The sequence below is a fragment of the Lathamus discolor genome, chromosome 1 (assembly GCF_037157495.1).
Source record: "Lathamus discolor isolate bLatDis1 chromosome 1, bLatDis1.hap1, whole genome shotgun sequence".
Lineage (NCBI taxonomy): Eukaryota > Metazoa > Chordata > Aves > Psittaciformes > Psittacidae > Lathamus > Lathamus discolor.
In genome coordinates, this window is record NC_088884.1 from 51,390,621 (window position 1) to 51,407,252 (window position 16,632).

General features: G+C 39.4%; 1 protein-coding gene and 1 non-coding gene across 2 annotated transcripts; one reads left to right on the forward strand and one right to left on the reverse strand.

Moving 5' to 3' along the window:
• Positions 1–358: 358 nt before the first annotated feature.
• LTA4H (leukotriene A4 hydrolase) lies at positions 359–15,118 on the reverse strand. Its single transcript, XM_065670777.1, has 19 exons — positions 14,926–15,118; positions 13,855–13,985; positions 11,978–12,098; positions 11,409–11,477; positions 10,757–10,861; positions 9,217–9,269; positions 8,916–8,988; positions 8,458–8,598; positions 8,220–8,243; positions 7,145–7,215; positions 6,920–7,031; positions 5,851–5,995; positions 5,638–5,741; positions 5,115–5,185; positions 4,472–4,526; positions 3,544–3,639; positions 2,952–3,034; positions 1,189–1,293; positions 359–875 (listed from the first exon to the last, which is right to left on the reverse strand). The coding sequence occupies exons 1-19, from the start codon at positions 15,076–15,078 to the stop codon at positions 755–757; spliced, it is 1,833 nt and encodes a 610-aa protein (XP_065526849.1). The 5' UTR covers positions 15,079–15,118; the 3' UTR covers positions 359–754.
• A 255-nt stretch (positions 15,119–15,373) lies between these two features.
• On the forward strand, positions 15,374–15,445 carry TRNAD-GUC (transfer RNA aspartic acid (anticodon GUC)). The gene has a single exon. It is a non-coding gene; the product is annotated as a tRNA-Asp (tRNA).
• Positions 15,446–16,632: the final 1,187 nt, after the last annotated feature.

Consider the following 16,632-nt stretch of genomic DNA (forward strand, 5'->3'; position numbering starts at 1 on the left):
GTTCTTGCCACACTTCAAAAAACAATCTACAGATGGCAGCATTCACAACAGCTTCACCTAAACCATCCATTCGAACTGCAGTGCTGTAAAATTCATAAGGAAAATTGCACCTCTGACTGTTTTTAAACTTAACTCTAAGTTGTGATATTAGCATGAGTGGAACTGCCTAGAACTGCTAAAAAATGCAACTATTAAAAAATTCAAACAGGGGAAGGAAAGACTTGAGCTTTAAACACTCCTATACAGTAGGTTGAAATCCATTTGCATCTTCACAGTCCTCTTGGACCTGTAGTAAAAATTGCTCCCTCAAGACAGAAGAGCAAATAAAACTTTTCATACAGATCAATACACAGACAACTAGACAATGTAAAGATTTATTTTTTAGTCTTCAAGCACATTGCTACAAAAAAGAAAGCTGTGCACAAAGAGCCGTATCACTCACCAATTAGTTTTTCTTGTTTCTAAATTCCATGACTGACAAATGACTACATCTTGGACCAGCTTTCCTGTGTGTTCTAAAAATCACTTGTAACAAAGCCATTCTCCCAGATACAGAGATTTAGCAGTTTTGCTGTTTTACTTGTAAATGCAAAATAGGAAGTACTGAACTTGATTTGGAAAGTTCATTTTAAGCTAAATTAGTACCAAAGCAGCAGAGTATTTCATGGTGTAATCAAGCACGCATATCAACAGTTTGTGGAATCAGTCTTCTCTTCCAGCAGCAAGAAAACATAAAAAAAAACCAGTAAATTTGTCACTGTTCCTGTTTTAAGTCTTTGCCCACAAGCATTGAAGTGACCGGGTGCATAGAGGCTCTATGCTCCAGAAATGTCTTGACAGCCAGATCTCGACACTTGTCAAAACTGTAAAGGTCCCTGCAAAAGGAGGAGAAAAAAGGCCCCATTACAAGAATATAGGGAAATAGTACAACAGGGATTTTATCTAGGTTTTACTTTTCCTTTGAAAGCCTCACATTAAGGTGCATACTGGGACACTAAGCCGCTTTCTACTAAGATACATCAGCAAGTGGAAAGTGACTCCGAAGATAAGCTTGTTCACAGTATACAGAAAATTCTGTACTGTATCACTTTGAAGCATAGCATACATGTACAACGTCAAGTATTATACATTCCGTTATACTAAAAATGACAACAGCATGAGCTCCTACAGTTCGGTAATTGCTTTTACCTGAACAAGGGTCGAGTAAACTTCATCCTGCCCTGATCTGTTGCCATTTTTAGAGCCAGAGGAATAGCTTCTTCCCACTTGGCCTTGATGCAGAGCCTCAGCCATCTGAGAAAAAAAATAAAACAAAAAAAAACTTATACTTTTCAAAATTTTTATTTACAGTGGTTATCTTATTACTCTGTTCCCATAAGCACACTGGGCACTGCTGTGTCATCATGGGAATGAGATTCTAGCCAAGTTCAACATAAAATATTCAGTGTTTGACTAGCATGCTACAAAAGTGGGCTTTTCTATAAAATAAGAAAAAATTGCTTCAAGCTTTCTTCAAAATAGTTTGATAATTTTCTGCAGTTATATATTTCTTCTATATTACAGTGGCGTCCAGTTGCATCACTCAGAATTAGAGCTACATTATATAGCACCTGTCACATTTGACCAAGTGATTAAAAAAACCCCTAACAAAAGCCCCACCAAAATGCCACCAAGCAACTGGCACGTGCTTGTTTTATTTTAAAGCTATTAAGAGATTGTTCTTGTTACAAGAAGTAGAAGCTATACTGTATATTTCAAATACTTAGGGCTTTTGATAAGAAACAAAGAACTCTAAGTTCATTAAGGCAGAAGTCGTTCATAGTCTAAGATAGTTAAAGCAGAATAGTTGTGACTATTGCAAATGTATCCAAGTATGTAACAGTCGCAAAACATGCAATACTTCAAGATACTTGTAAAGATTACTTATATCCTCAACAGTAGCTTTTCTAAACATATGACCTGTGGGAACACAATGCATAAACACAAACCAGAATTGATTAGGATGGCAGAAGAATCAAGCCATTTAGCCAGGAGCATTTCCTAACTGATTAGAAACTTCCTTTGATATGTACTTTTTTTTTGATGTGACTAAAGGTTTGTGATAGTGAGCATTGAAATGACAAAAAACTTTCAAGTTGTATTGAGAAAAACCTCACTGGCATCTCAGCAGCACTGAGTAGGTTAGTCCAGAGACCCTGTCCTGAGTAAATAAATATTAAAAAGATTTTTCAGGCATCTCTGATTCACAGAAAGGCTCCCTATTCTATTATCCAATACCACCCCCAAAATAAGCTCTCAGGTTCCTTTGCTAGCATGGCAGATGAAAATAAACCACAGCTAATCCACTGCTCACTTCCAGTTCTTCTTCTACAATCCGAGGCACAGCTACAGGTTGGGCAGAGAAGAGATTCAAGCAGCGCTGCAGAGAAGGACTTGGGGATGTTGGTTGATGAGAAAATGAGCATGAGCCGGCAGCTTGCGCTTGCAGCACAGAAAGCCAACCGTATCCTGGGCTGCATCAAAAGGAGTGTGACCAGCAGGTTGAAGGAGGTGATCCTGCCCCTCTACTCTGGAATGGGTTGCCCAAGGAAGTTGTGAATGCTTCATCCCTGGCAGTGCTCAAGCCCAGGCTGGACAGAGTCTTGGGTGACATGGTTTAATGTGTGGTGTCCCTGCCCATGGCAGGGGGGTTGGAACTTGATGAACTTAAGGTCCTTTCCAACCCTAACTATTCTATGATTCTACACTGTATTTACCCAATTCATAAGTAACAATACCACTCTGGTAAGCATGTTTGCACATGCACTTGCAAAAAAGCCCACAAGAACAAAACACTCCCAAAAAACCTGAACCAGTTCTGTACAACAGTATGTCTCAGACCATTCATGAAGCAGGACACTTTGTTTTATGAAAGCATTTAAGATTATAAAAATGCCCATATTAGAACAAACCTGAATCTTATTTCAGAATTGTTTATCGCATTGAAGTCATATACTTGCTGCATTCGCTGGACATGTGACACTGGAAGAGGAGACTGAAAAAGGAAACTGCTTAGTCAGAATAAGCCAGAAGCACACTTCAAGCCACGTATTTAAAAAATAAACAGACTCATCCAAGCAAATTGATGGTACAAAGGAATTAAAAGCTTACCATAACAAATATTTGTATTTGTTCCTTTCCCCTTCTCATTGTATTAGGGAAGGGGCAAAGAATAAACCTCAGCAAATTCCCACATCCAGTACTACCAAAACATTCAAAACACAATACTCTGTTGTATTTATAGCTTATTCACTTCGACATCAAACACAGACAAATTCAAGCACCTTATAGTTTTGTTTTTACCTTTCAATCCAAAATACTCTGTATGTTAAGAGCCAGACATAATCAGGGAGGCACAGCTGAAGGTTTTAGTAACTATGTATGTTGAGAGAGGATTATATTTGTAAAACTTAGAAGAAAATGGACAACTTAATTCCAATGCACACTGGGCTCCGTATCTCCTCTTGTGATATCAGAATAAAGCAACCCCAGGTGTGCATTTACCTCCAGAAGCAACAGGGCCAGGAACTCAATCAGCTGATGAGATGACATTTCCTTCAGGTCTGCTGAGCTAAATGAGCCCAAATCACTCTCTTTTGCCTAAAACAGAATGGTTATTTAAGTTTTGAATTGGTATTTCAAAGTACAATTAGGTATATTTTTTTGTTTGGACTACTGAGCCATTCCACATTTTTTATGATATTGATTTGTATTCGTGCAGGATAAGACAAGAAGGGAAAAGCAGGGACTTAAGCTACTATCTGATGTTTGGTATTTATTTCAATTCCCACTTGTTTTCTCTCCACTGTCCTTCTGTTACAGTTAAGTGAAAAATCAAATACTTTCAATAGGAAAAGTAATACTGAGAAGAAGAAAAGTTAAGGCTAACATACATGTTCAACGAAAAGCCACACAGCTAGCTAAGAAAAGGAAGGTATACTGAATTCTCTATTAGTTGCATGAGTTTTATGGCTAAAATTATGAGAAGATTGTATGGTATTAGTTACTTATTATGATTGATGTATTTCAGTTTTTGATGAGAAATGCATACTAGCTCCAGTAAAACATGGGAATTATTGCTAATAGAATAAAATCAGTAATGTAGGGATACTTTGGCATTTGTTTTTAAATCAAACCACAATATCAAGGTTTCAAAAACAATATTCTCAATTTGATTACTACATACAGTAACAAAAAGCTGTCTGTGTGCCCCTTTAAAATATGTACTGCACTTCACGAATAGAAGTCATAGGAAGTGCTCTGATTCTATGATGAAAGGCTAGTCTATGAAATGCAAATAACCCTAACGGCCATACCATCACCATAAATACACTCTCAGCAGATGATGTATTTCAGAAGAGAATGGCTCACTTTGTATAAAAAGAGCTAGCTTTTCAAGATACAGACACCTCAGCGTTATTTAATCACTCACTTTGATCCATCGCTGGCTCAAGGCAACACAAGCATTTGCTAGTGTCATGTCATACCTGTCAAATATTAAAAACAAAGGATCACACTTTAGAAACACAAAAAGCTCCTGTAATGTTTTTACAAGAATGCTTAGAAATTTTTTCAAATGGCTCCACATTTATCTGTTGTAGGCTTCAACTACATATTGCAATACAATTTACAAAATATCTATTATAATGAAACGTATTTCAGTTTTAGTTAGAAGCACTTTGTTCACAGATGATACTTGATCCCATGCACTCCTAAAATAATCGGTACTTCTGAGCGTATAGTCTATTTTATAGCTGAAAGGAGAACACTGTTGTAACAAACTGACTGAAAAAAAAAAAAAAAAAAAAAAAAAAGACTCTTTCCTGGCAACTTTCAAAGCAAAATGAATTTCCACCAGACCAAAAAAAAAAAAAAAAAAATAATCAAACCTATTAACAGTGACACCTTTTTCTCCTGTAAACACCTCTGTCAATTTCCACACGGTAGTAGGACATTTTCTAATCAAAACTTCGTGGGAGGACTTTTACCCAGTTTACAAACTAATTTATGACTGACTGGAAAATCATGTGCAATCTGGGGAAGGAAAACATGGACTATAAAAGAATGCAGCTTACACAGGCATCACTGGTGGCATTCCTGGAGCATGAAACCACGAGTTCCAATCAACTTTATCAAGAACATCTACCTACAAAGCAACACAAATTCTTACTCAGTTTGAAATGTTGTCTTTGGATAAAAGCATGCCCTATCAAAACCAGTATCAATACTGGTTTTGTTTTTTGGGTTTTATTTTGTTGGGGGTATTTTTAACATCCCTCCCATTACTCTGGAGAATTCTATCCTTCAAAACAAAATATTCCCTTCTAGGAAAAAAAACAAAACAAAACCAACAACAAAACCAAAACACATTCCCTCCTCCTCCCCCCACAAAAACCCAAACAAAACCAATGAACCAACCAACAAAAACCAACCCAAAACCCCAAACCAACATCAAAATGCAAAGCCATCTTCGTAATATGCCAAACAACATCATATTAAGGTCCTAAGATAAAGAAAACTAAGGAATTGGCCCTTAAAGAGGGTTATGCCATAGTTCCATGTAACTAAAAGTTACATTAGTTTTAAATACTATCCAACCTTATCCTTGAAGTAAGAGTATAAGAACTTCTTCCAGTCCTCTGTTATTACGCTCTTATAAGCGAACTGTTGAACGTAAGCCTTCAAGAAGCCAATGAATATATCTAGCAGTTACAAGAAGAAAAAAAACAACAACAAAACCAAAGCAAAACTGTTTCAGTTTTTGAAATTAAAATGGGAAGCAATAATATATGAAGTCTCACTAACACTTACCTGGTCCTCCAAGAAGTTGTTCAAGGTAAAAAAGCAAAGCAAAGCCTTTCTCATATGGAACAGATGAATAGGCAACATCAGGATCTACTTCATTCAGATTAGGGATGAGGTTAGTTACAGGATTTTTATCTCCAAGAGTATTTATCTGTGACAAAGACAGAAGGAAATATATTCATCTAGGAAAACTAGCACTCCTGCAAATCACTACTAATCCTATTTATAAGGGTACAGTCCACCCAAAACTGCCATTCAAAACTAAGATGACCTCATTGCAAAGCATTATTTCTCATTCTTTTCCCTGAAGTTCTGAATCTGCACAAAACACAGTCTAACGGAACTTCTTTCTCATCTTGTTTTATTAGTGTCTGATCATCGAAGATGTTAAGATAAATCACCCTTTGCTCCAACTGTCTCAACGCAGTTAATTATTGTCATGTTCGCCAATCACGAGCACCTAGTAAACTATCTATATTTATTCCTTCATTAACAAACTATTTAGACTAATTGATTTAAATGGGTGCTATAAAGAATAAAATACAACAAGAAAATGTTCATAGCACATCAGGTAAAACTACATCACAAAACTGAATGAGAGGGCTGGAAATTTCACAGGCCAGAAATCTGAAAACTAAGTTTAACTATGCTACCTCAACACAAAACTAAACCAGACCTCCTAGACACTTACAGATTAGGAATATGCTCACTTATAACACAGTCTAGAGGGAAAATTTGCATGAGGCACTGGAAATTCTGATGGTCATGCTTGCACATAATTTTGATAAGCTTTCAGCTTCAGCTGCTTACCAGTATGCTAAGAAGTATTACTGCAATTTAGCCATACCCAGAACAACTAAGAGAATCTGCAAAGAACAGCTTCAAACAATTTAAAAAGCTTTATCTAATCTCAGTATAGTAGGCTATTACCTTGGGAAGAGATCTTATATCTTGGAATCAAAGATGCTCATCCTCCAATTAGGAAAGTGTTAGGAAATCTGAATATATAAGTCTTTGTGGGAAAACACATGAAATTAGCTTTGTTTTATTTAGGTATATGCTTAAAAATATGTACCGTATTCTGCAGTTCCCTCCATCCTCCTAGGGCTTGGAAGTGCCTGAACTGCTCACCAAACAACCGACCACCAATCCTGCGTTCCAGGTATACAGTATGTCCCTCATTCAGCCTGGAAATATATTGATAAAGTCAGAACTACTAGAATGGAGAAATTAATTTAGTTGGTTTCTTTACAGATTCATTTTAAGTTATGATTTGGATTGCACTGAACATCACACCTACCAAAAATGCTCCCATGTTTTATTTGTTACCAAGTTTCCCGTCCAGCTGTGAGAGATTTCATGAGCAATAACCTAAAACACAGAAAATAGTGACAGATCTGCCATTTAGACTCCTCTGGAAAACAAACATCAAAACCCAACAGAAAAAACAAAAGGGATCTCCTTTACTGCATTACATTCCCAAAGCTGACTAGCATTCACAGCTCTATAAACTTATCCATATGAATTTTATTTAGAGGATTAACACTATCATACTGAACCTTCTCCAGTAATTATTTTGAATGTCCAGTCTGCAAGTCATAGAGCAAAAATGATCAACAAAAATAACATCTTTGGTAGCACAATTCAGACACTTGTTTGTGAAATCACATTTCAGAATACTGGATCCAAGCCAAGTGACAGACTAGTACTACCTTCCCACCTTAGCAACTTCTGCAGTGCTGGGATGATCTAAAATACCAAACAGGAAAAAAAAATGGTCACCCCTAGAAGGATAATGATGCATGAGACATTAAAAAGCATCCATGTCAGATATTTCAGTTTTCTTGGGATAAGGCAATCATACCCTCTTTTTTTTTTCAGCACTGCATCAGTCTAGTAGAAAGACATATGAGATAAAACAGCACCCAGAGTACTCAACTTTCCAGAAAAATTAGAATTTACTCAAATCATACTCATTATTTCCACTTTAAAACTACACAGTTTTAGTACTGTTCTGTACTAGAACTGAGTTCTAGCGCACAGACATAGAGAGGAAGAAAGTTTCCTACAAACAATTTCAATTACATCAATTCAGTTGTGGTTTTTAAACATATCTATACACAGGAGAGAAAAAAAGCTATTGAGCAGCTAACTTCAGTCAGACCCTTATGCATACATGCACCCATGTTATTTCCATCTGTTATACAAAATAGATACATTTACAGTTTTCTACAGCTTACTTAGAACTAAAACTCACTTTGTAAGACTTCTTGAGTTACTGCCTTAATTTTTAATTCTCACAGGTTATCTGTTACAAAGGAAGTTCTACTTCAAGTAGTGTTCTACTTGAAGACATGAAATTATTTTGCACTTACATTTGATAGTGATCGGTCACCTGCCTGAAAACAAACAAAAAAAAAGGCAATCAGTTCAAGTAAACCTCAAGTTATACCACTTAATGCATTTCCATGTATGACTCCTAACTCCTGAGAGGCAGGAATCTTTACAGTTCTTTCTAGAGGAAAGATTAATCCCATCTGTGGGTTAATATCCATCACTTGATGGATAAGCAAGCCCCAAGAAAAAGCTGACTTTTATCAGTGTTACACTTACCAATAATGTTGGAGTTACAAAAGTAAGACAAGGATTCTCCATACCACCATAAGGAAAAGAAGGTGGCAAGACTAACAAATCATACTGTCCCCATACATAGGGTCCTGCTAAATCTTCTGCTGTTTTCAGCATAGCTTCAGCCTGAAACAAGAATTCACATTAGCTTCTAACATCAACTCTGGCTACAAACACTGAACAAGTAATAAGCTATGGATTCTATACTTAATTCTCTTTCACCTCAGCATGTCCCACATGCAAAATGAGCACAAGACTGTACCAATATTTATTTTCAGTAGCAGCTTTCGGTGACGATAGCACAGCAGTGTTTTTGGGGGGTGGAGGAAGAGAAAGGAGAGCTACAGACGAACAAAACACTGAACTGCAGCCTGTTGTTTTTCCAGTGCTATGTGAAACAGTTAATTTACAAAACATTTTTTTGTTAAAAAAATATTACCCACCTCAGCAAATTCATAGGCTGATTTATCCACTAGCTCCTTTTCAGCCCACACCAGTGTCCTTGGGCCAATCTTTCTGTTGAAAGTAAAAATTCCACTAAGACACTATCAACTAGAAATAATTCTATGGGAAGCTAATACAGGGATAAAAGTGAATCAAAATACATGCAGTCTGATAAAATAGGCAGGTTCATTGAACTTCTAAGACCTTTTAAAACTAGAAACAAGACCAAGAAACAAGCAAAAAAACCTCCAAACATTTATTATGATTACTAGTATTTTTACTTTGTGCACATTCACTCACCTGCTTTCTAAAGCTCCAACCACTAAAGCAATCAAATAGCATGGTATAGGAACCTAATGGAGAACATGGGAAAAAAAAGGAATTTCTTTGTAATGTAAGCTATCAACACCACTTATTCAAAGAAAAACAAAGGTACGTAAATAAGAAGTGTGCACATTTCCTCCATAGTTTCCTGCCTTATAACAAAGGCATTGTTTTTTCTCCCCAAGTGATACTCCTTTATCTACAAGTACTCATTTCACAGATGTTTCATACCAGGGCCACAAATTTGTAAGCATCATTTCTGTCTGAAAAAAATCTGCATAAAAAAATGCCACTGCTTTCATCACTGTTCAAAAGAAAGTCAGTTTTCCATATTCATTCCAGCTCTGTTAAATGTTATGGAAGAAGGAGTTAAGAGATACTGCTCAGATAAAGGGCAGCTGTATCACACAGAAAGACATGGAAGAGCTTTAATGAATTGAAGTAAACAAGAGTATTTTTGGATGTAAGAGATTCAGCAAAATCAAAAACTATATATTTGATGTCCATGCTTGAAATTAAAATAAATGCTAAATATTTGTTATTTTAATGGGAAAAAAATCCAGATCTACAGTTTCTTTATAGAGAAATGCTTTCTCGCACTGCTCTGAAAATAAAAGGGGAAAATACAACCATCCCTATAAAAGTTCCATTTATCTGACTAAACAATGTTGAATAAGTAATATCATGTATGTCAATATATGATATACATATCAGTATATCAATTACTTCAAATCTCTCTGGCTGTCTGGTTGTAAATTCATTTTTACAGAGGCTGCTCTTCACTACACCTCTTACTAGCGTGGACATGCAGGACCATGTAGTTTTAAGTGAGCTTAGCACACACAGTTATCAATGAATTTTATGCACTTCCCTTCTTTGTCTAAGGAAACACTTGCCTTTTCTAACAAATCAGTCTCACGGTTTTGTATGTTAGATGATGTGGGTGCCCTTTTCAATGCATTTCTCTTTTTTGATTAATATATTTGGTGTTTAATGCATTTTACTTTTTTGTTTGTTTGTTTAATGAAACACATGCCTTTACTAACAAATCAATACAATGTTTTTCTATATTAAGTAGTGTAATTTCAATTTGACTAAATGTTATTCCTTGTACATGTCCACCAAACTTACCAATAGTGTATTTCCAGACAACATACAGCCCTGGTGTTGTGGTTTAAGCTCAGCTGGTAACTCAGAACCATACAGCCACTCACTCACTCCCCTCCCCCCTTCTTCTTCCTCTCCCCTGCTCCCGGAAGGATGGGGAGGAGAATCGAAAGAATGTAACTCCCACGGGCTGAGATAAGGACAGTCCAGTAACTAAGGTATAACACAAATCACTGCTGTTACCACCAATAATAATAATGACAAGGGAAATAACAAGGGACACATGGATAACTTACAGAAGCCTTATGCACTAGACAGAGGCAAATGTTTGGCTCCACAGAGAAAGCAGAACTGCACGCATTGGGAATAAGATGCCTTAGGTGTCTGCTTACTAGTATGGAGCACTTACGTTCTGACTGAAACGGTATATCTTCCGACTGCTGTCCTCTGGGTCAGGCATCTCTCCATCACGATTAGCACTCATAAGAGCCACCAGCTCTTTAGGAACCGATATCTGAAAGGTTACCCAACTATAATTAACCAGAAGGATTACCTCTGATGGAAATTAAAAGTTTCACTTTCTTCAGACTATTGAATTGTAGCATCACACTGCATATCTCACTTTTTGCTTCCTTAAAACAATCAGACTGCTTATGCCAGGACTACAAAGATCCCCTGACTATGTACTCTACGCAAATGGAACATATTACTTAAGACATATATGAGAGTCATTTAAAGTATTTTTACTTTACAGCACTCTTTGTTGTCTTACTGTCAGCTTTTCCTGATTTAAAAACATAATTCTTTCCTACTACAGCACTTATTTTTTAATTTTGGAAAGAAAGATATACGTGAACGAAAAATGAGATGATATATCTAAAAGAAAATGGTAAGGCTACAGAAGTCCCACAAGGAAGATAAGTAGGTTTTGGCTCTTACATTAAGCTAAAAGTCAATATTCTCTGGTTTTATTTCTTAGTAGCTGCTGGAATGTGGCCTAGAATAATAATTCACCCATTGTAGTAGTTGTCTTTAGTTAGACACATGACAGGTTCATCTACCTCTGCATAGTAGGTTAGTTTCACAGCAGGTGTGTCTTGGCATGGAAAGATGGCCCTGCAGTGGATAGCCTGGAGGGGAAAAAAAAAAAAAAAAAGCTAAAACATAACAATGCTTCTGATGCAGAGGACTAGAAATAAATCAAACCAATATACTGTACTGGAAATAGAGAAAATTCATTATCTGCAAACCAATTCTTCCTGTCACTTATAGCTTATAGTAGTTTTCGTAGTTAAGACTTTTCTGAAAGAAATAACGGCAGGTAAGACAGATCAATAGCCACATATTTTGATCACATGGGACTGTGCATGCTTCAACAAGAATACTGGAGTGGGTAAAGCAGTTCTGGAATTCTTAAATTCCAAACATATAAGAAAATCTCAGCAATGTCCTGACTTATTAAGTGCTTTCATTTAGGACCTCTGATACACATGCAATTAGAGGTTATGGGTTACTGTACTTATCCATACCAGCCCTGCCCTGTGACTCTTTGGAAACCTGGGGGAATTACAGTGGTATGTAAATAAAAAGTGTTAAAATAAAAGTAAAAATAAATAATTATCCACTCAACCTGACACTGGCTGAAGAGAAATGGGTGTTTCTTTCCAGAAGTTTGCTCTGGAGTAAACCATTGGAGAGCTGAAGACTTTGGAGAGCTTTCAAAAGAGATTTCAACAATAGCTTCTTGTCCCCTGTGTAATAAGGAATACAATCAAGACTGTTTTGACACAACTCCTGATCGCTATTGAAATTCCTCTACAAAGATTTCTGGAAAATAGGTCTGCAGCATTGTCTCAAAAGCACTAAAAATAAAATCAAGTAGCATATTAAAAACAACTTTCCTCTTTCAATTACGATAGTAAAGATTATCTGGTTTATTTGAATGTCCCAAGACACTTCTGGTTTTTATTAACTAGAAACTTTTCCTCTCCTCTCTTTAAGGAGAACAGACTTTTTCTTTAAGCCATTTGGACCAGCTATATACACATATTTTTGTCACAGCTACCTAACATTGTACATGTAAGTATAAGACCGGCTTGCTAACAAAAGAACACACACAAACCTTAAACATTCATACTTTCATTTTGTAAGGACATATCATAACCATCATTGCCACTAAAAGTATACAGAAGTACTGGCTTCTGTTATCAGAAAATTCCAGGTTAGGCATGCAACTCTCTGGAATTAACAATCCAGCCACAAATCAGAACACACATCAGCTAATGAGAGGAGCTGGACACAAGATAAGCTGCCTGGTATACATACCTGCTTTATAACCAGCATTCCAAAGTACATCTTTGACAAGAAAGGAGAAAGTAATTCGTATTGCCATAAGGCGCACTGCTTACTGAACAGTCAGATTTTTAGTTTTAACTCCTACCCTTTCCTTTTCACTGATTTTTAATGAGTACTACATCTCACACAAGATATAAATTCTTACGATCACAACTCACAAATCCCTCTTTGTAGTTTTTTCCCCTTACAAGGAAATCTAGCAATAAAACTAAAGATGGTTGAAAGTCAACCAAAAGAAGCCATGTTTCTGCTGAAGCCTGTTCACTTTTTCAGTTTCGTATCAGATCATAAGCATTTCCCCAGAAGGGACTGACACTGTATAACATCCCTTTTTCTTCTCCATTACATGTGGTTCTAAACTGCACTAATTCACAGGACAGCAGCAACAGCAGAGGTAGTAGTTTGTAGAGGCACTAACCAGTTTTGGAAACAAAATAGTAAGAATCAACATAATATCCTATTTTATTCAAACAAGGGAACTTCCTGATACAGTCAGAGCTCTCAGCTTTGGCAGGCAAGAACCATGGAGTTACAACATACATAGCAAACTACCGAAACATGTACTGTAACTTGACAACAACTTTTTAATTCATCCAACTTGAGCGGTAGATTATCATTTCTTGTCTCCATCAAGCTGCTGAAACTCAAGTTCCAGTTTTTAGGGACTTGGTTTAGCATAGTCAATACAATATAATATTGTTTGAAAACATGTTTCTTTATAATCCTAGTGATAACCTGCAGTTCTACAGAAATACAGGATCAACCCTTGCACGAAAGAAAGGCAAAGTGTGTAACTTCATATGTGAAATACTGTAGCAATTCTGAACATGACAAAATTCAGGTAGTTGAAGCAGAAAGAGTATTACTGATGAGAAGCACTGTAAAAATAGTGATACACTGCACATAATTTTGCTGCTTACTTTAGCAAGTCATTTTGTACATGATATAAGACCTGGGGGTGGGTACAAAAACTCCTGAAGTCTTGGCTAATGAAAGCCAAATATTAAAGTCATCTACAAGACCACATCAAATAAATGCAAACTTCTATTTATGAGTCCCTCTGCAAGCTTTACACAACGACCGTACAGGCAGACAAGCGGTTTACTCAGGGCATTTTGGAAAACACCTAAAGGAAGAGACAACAGGGTGTACCTTCTTAGTTCAAAAGGAAGCGTGATCTCCAGGGGGGTCCCCTTGAAACTATGCTTTTCTCCAAAGGCAAATGTTGCATCCTGTCCATTCACGGTCACTTTAAATACCTGTACGTCTTTTGTATCCAACACCTGTAATGAAGCAAATATATTACACGCTTCTTAAGCGGCGTAATAACCTTAAATACATGCCTCTCTGAAAGAAAAAGTATTTACCCAGTAGAAACAGAGACATCAAGTACCTATGCTGGGTACTGGGAACCAGCATTTTAGGGGCGCAGCAGGGAGCTTACAAAACTGGAGCGGGAAAAGGAAGAAAACCAACTTCTGACCATGAAAGTGGAAACAGGAGGTCACAGAGTAAATTAGAAAGGTGAAAGGCTTCACAGTGCTGCTATGAAACGAGGGCATGATGGAAACCACCCTGACAAGGCTTCCATCCTGGAACTAGCCGCTATGCATCAAGACTTTAAAGCAACAGAAGATGAGTTAAATAATGCAGCACTCTTACGTGCAGCACGAGTGAAGTTTCACTCTTTATCGTTAACAGGATGTTTGGGGTTTTTTTTTCTTTTCGTCTAAAAGTAAATGCCAATCACAAAAGGATTTCATGGAGGCTGCATGGAGCAAGCCCACAAACCCCAAGCTTCACTTTGCATATAAAGCAACGCCGAGGAGGTTCACACGTCTATGTGCATCGGTAACTGAGAAAGAAACTGGCACAATAAAACGCGTGCGGAAAAGCCACAAGCATAGCTTTCCTTTATTCCCATTTTTACGGCAACAGGCTCTTCTCCGTTTCAAAGGGAAAATGCATATTTAAAATGCATATTTATGTTCTTCTCTCTAGGCACAGCAAACCCGGGCCGCCGAGCGCAGCCACCCGCGGGTGACGGGGCCGGCCGCTGCAGAGGCGGCAGCCCAGCCGGGGGCAGGAGCGGAGGGTCCCGGGAGGGAGCAAGGAGGGCCGGGCCGGGCCGGGCCGGCCGAACGGAAGGACGGAAAGGCAGCTGAGGGGAGCCTAGGGGCGCGGGCCCGGCCCTCCCTCCTCGTGCCCCGCGCCCGCCGTTACCAGGCAGCGCAGCGCCCCGCGCTCGGCGCGCGCGGTGAAAGCCGCCGTGCCCCGCAGCGCCCGCGCGCCGAAGTCCACGCGGCAGCGCAGGTACAGGTGCCGCGTGAGGCAGCACGAGGGCGACGCGAAGGAGCTGCCGTCGGCCGCCGCCATGTCTCGCCCGCCGCCTGCCCTGCGCCGCGCGCTCGGCCCCAGCCGCCCCGCCCCGCCCCGCCCGCCGCGCGGAGGGAGGAGCGTGCCGCCCGCCGGCCCCTGGAACGTGTAGTCCCGCCCGCCCCGGGAACGGCGACTGCAGCGAGTGGAGAACTACAACTCCCGTGGTGCATTGCGGGGCAGGGCGCTGCCCACCGACAAGCATGATTGGCTATGAAAGGCTAGGGCAGGGTCACCACCGAGCTGTCAGAGATTAAATACCATGTAGGGAGGGCTATGCGGAGACTCGCACGGCTCCTCGTTAGTATAGTGGTAAGTATCCCCGCCTGTCACGCGGGAGACCGGGGTTCGATTCCCCGACGGGGAGACACTTGCGTTTTTCTGCCTTTTCCTGTTGTAGACTCTACCGTAGAGGCAAAGCCCAACTGTTTCCGAAATCAAAGCTGCAGCCAGACAGCCTTTGGAAGAGTAGCGCGACTTTAAAACAGGAAGCACAGAAATAAAACACAGGCGTCTCGTGGCTGCCTACCTGCTCCAGGCTCGAGGCAGCGGGGCCAGCGAGGCCTCTGCAGCACTTCACAAGCTCAGCTGCTTAACTGCCAGTACGTGCGAGGAAAGTATTCTCGTATTTAAGTGGCTCAACCAGCTAAGCAGGGGGGTTCATTGAGCCTTTCAAAAACATTCACTATTTTTCTTACTCCCCCGCCAAACCTGTGAGGTCAGAACAATGGGACAGACAGGTAAAATGGACGCATTAGAAGAAGGAAGGTGGAAGGCCAAAGGCCATCTCGTGGCCTGTGGTAATGCAGCCCCTCATTTTAATCCTCAAAGTGAGAACGTGGGAGACCAGGAAGCCAAGCCCTGAGCCTGTGCTTCCAGCCAGCAGGCCCCATGCCGTCTGCTGTGATAGCTAAGAGTGCATTGCAAACCAACTGTGACACTTCAGCATCCCTGCTTGCATTTACTCAGTATCCTCAGAAATGCTCTTTTAAGCACTCCCTCACTCCTTTTTCTTATTTTTATTCCCAATCCTTCGCCAAAAGGCATTATTTATTTATTCATTCATCCATTTATTAACATTTTCAGCACAAGGATGCTAAAAGAGACCTCCTCCCTTCTGCGGGATGCCGAGCAGTAAATGCTATCACACAAATCCCTTCAAGTCAGGAAAGAGCACCATGGCTGACCACACATAAATAGGGTGAGGAATTAGGATGGGAGACAAGAGGCCAAGGCTCCCAGGTGCTAGGGGTGTGGGCTGGGTGTGCCTGGTGTTCAGCGCAGGAGGCCGGGGGGTTTCTGCCCTGGCCCTGGCTTTGTGCACTCAGACAGTTTCAATACAATTAATGTGGTGCTCTGACCTGGGCATTGAAAGCAAATTTCTGTACCACAAGTGACCTCACACCAGCCACACAGATACAGCAGCAAGCAGTCAACTGAGGACATACACAAGAAAAATGATCTCTGTTTAATAAGATCTAAGATCCAATCTGACAGCAGAGTTTGGCAACAAAGGGTGATCACTCTTGACAAAACATTGCCAGAAGCCAACGA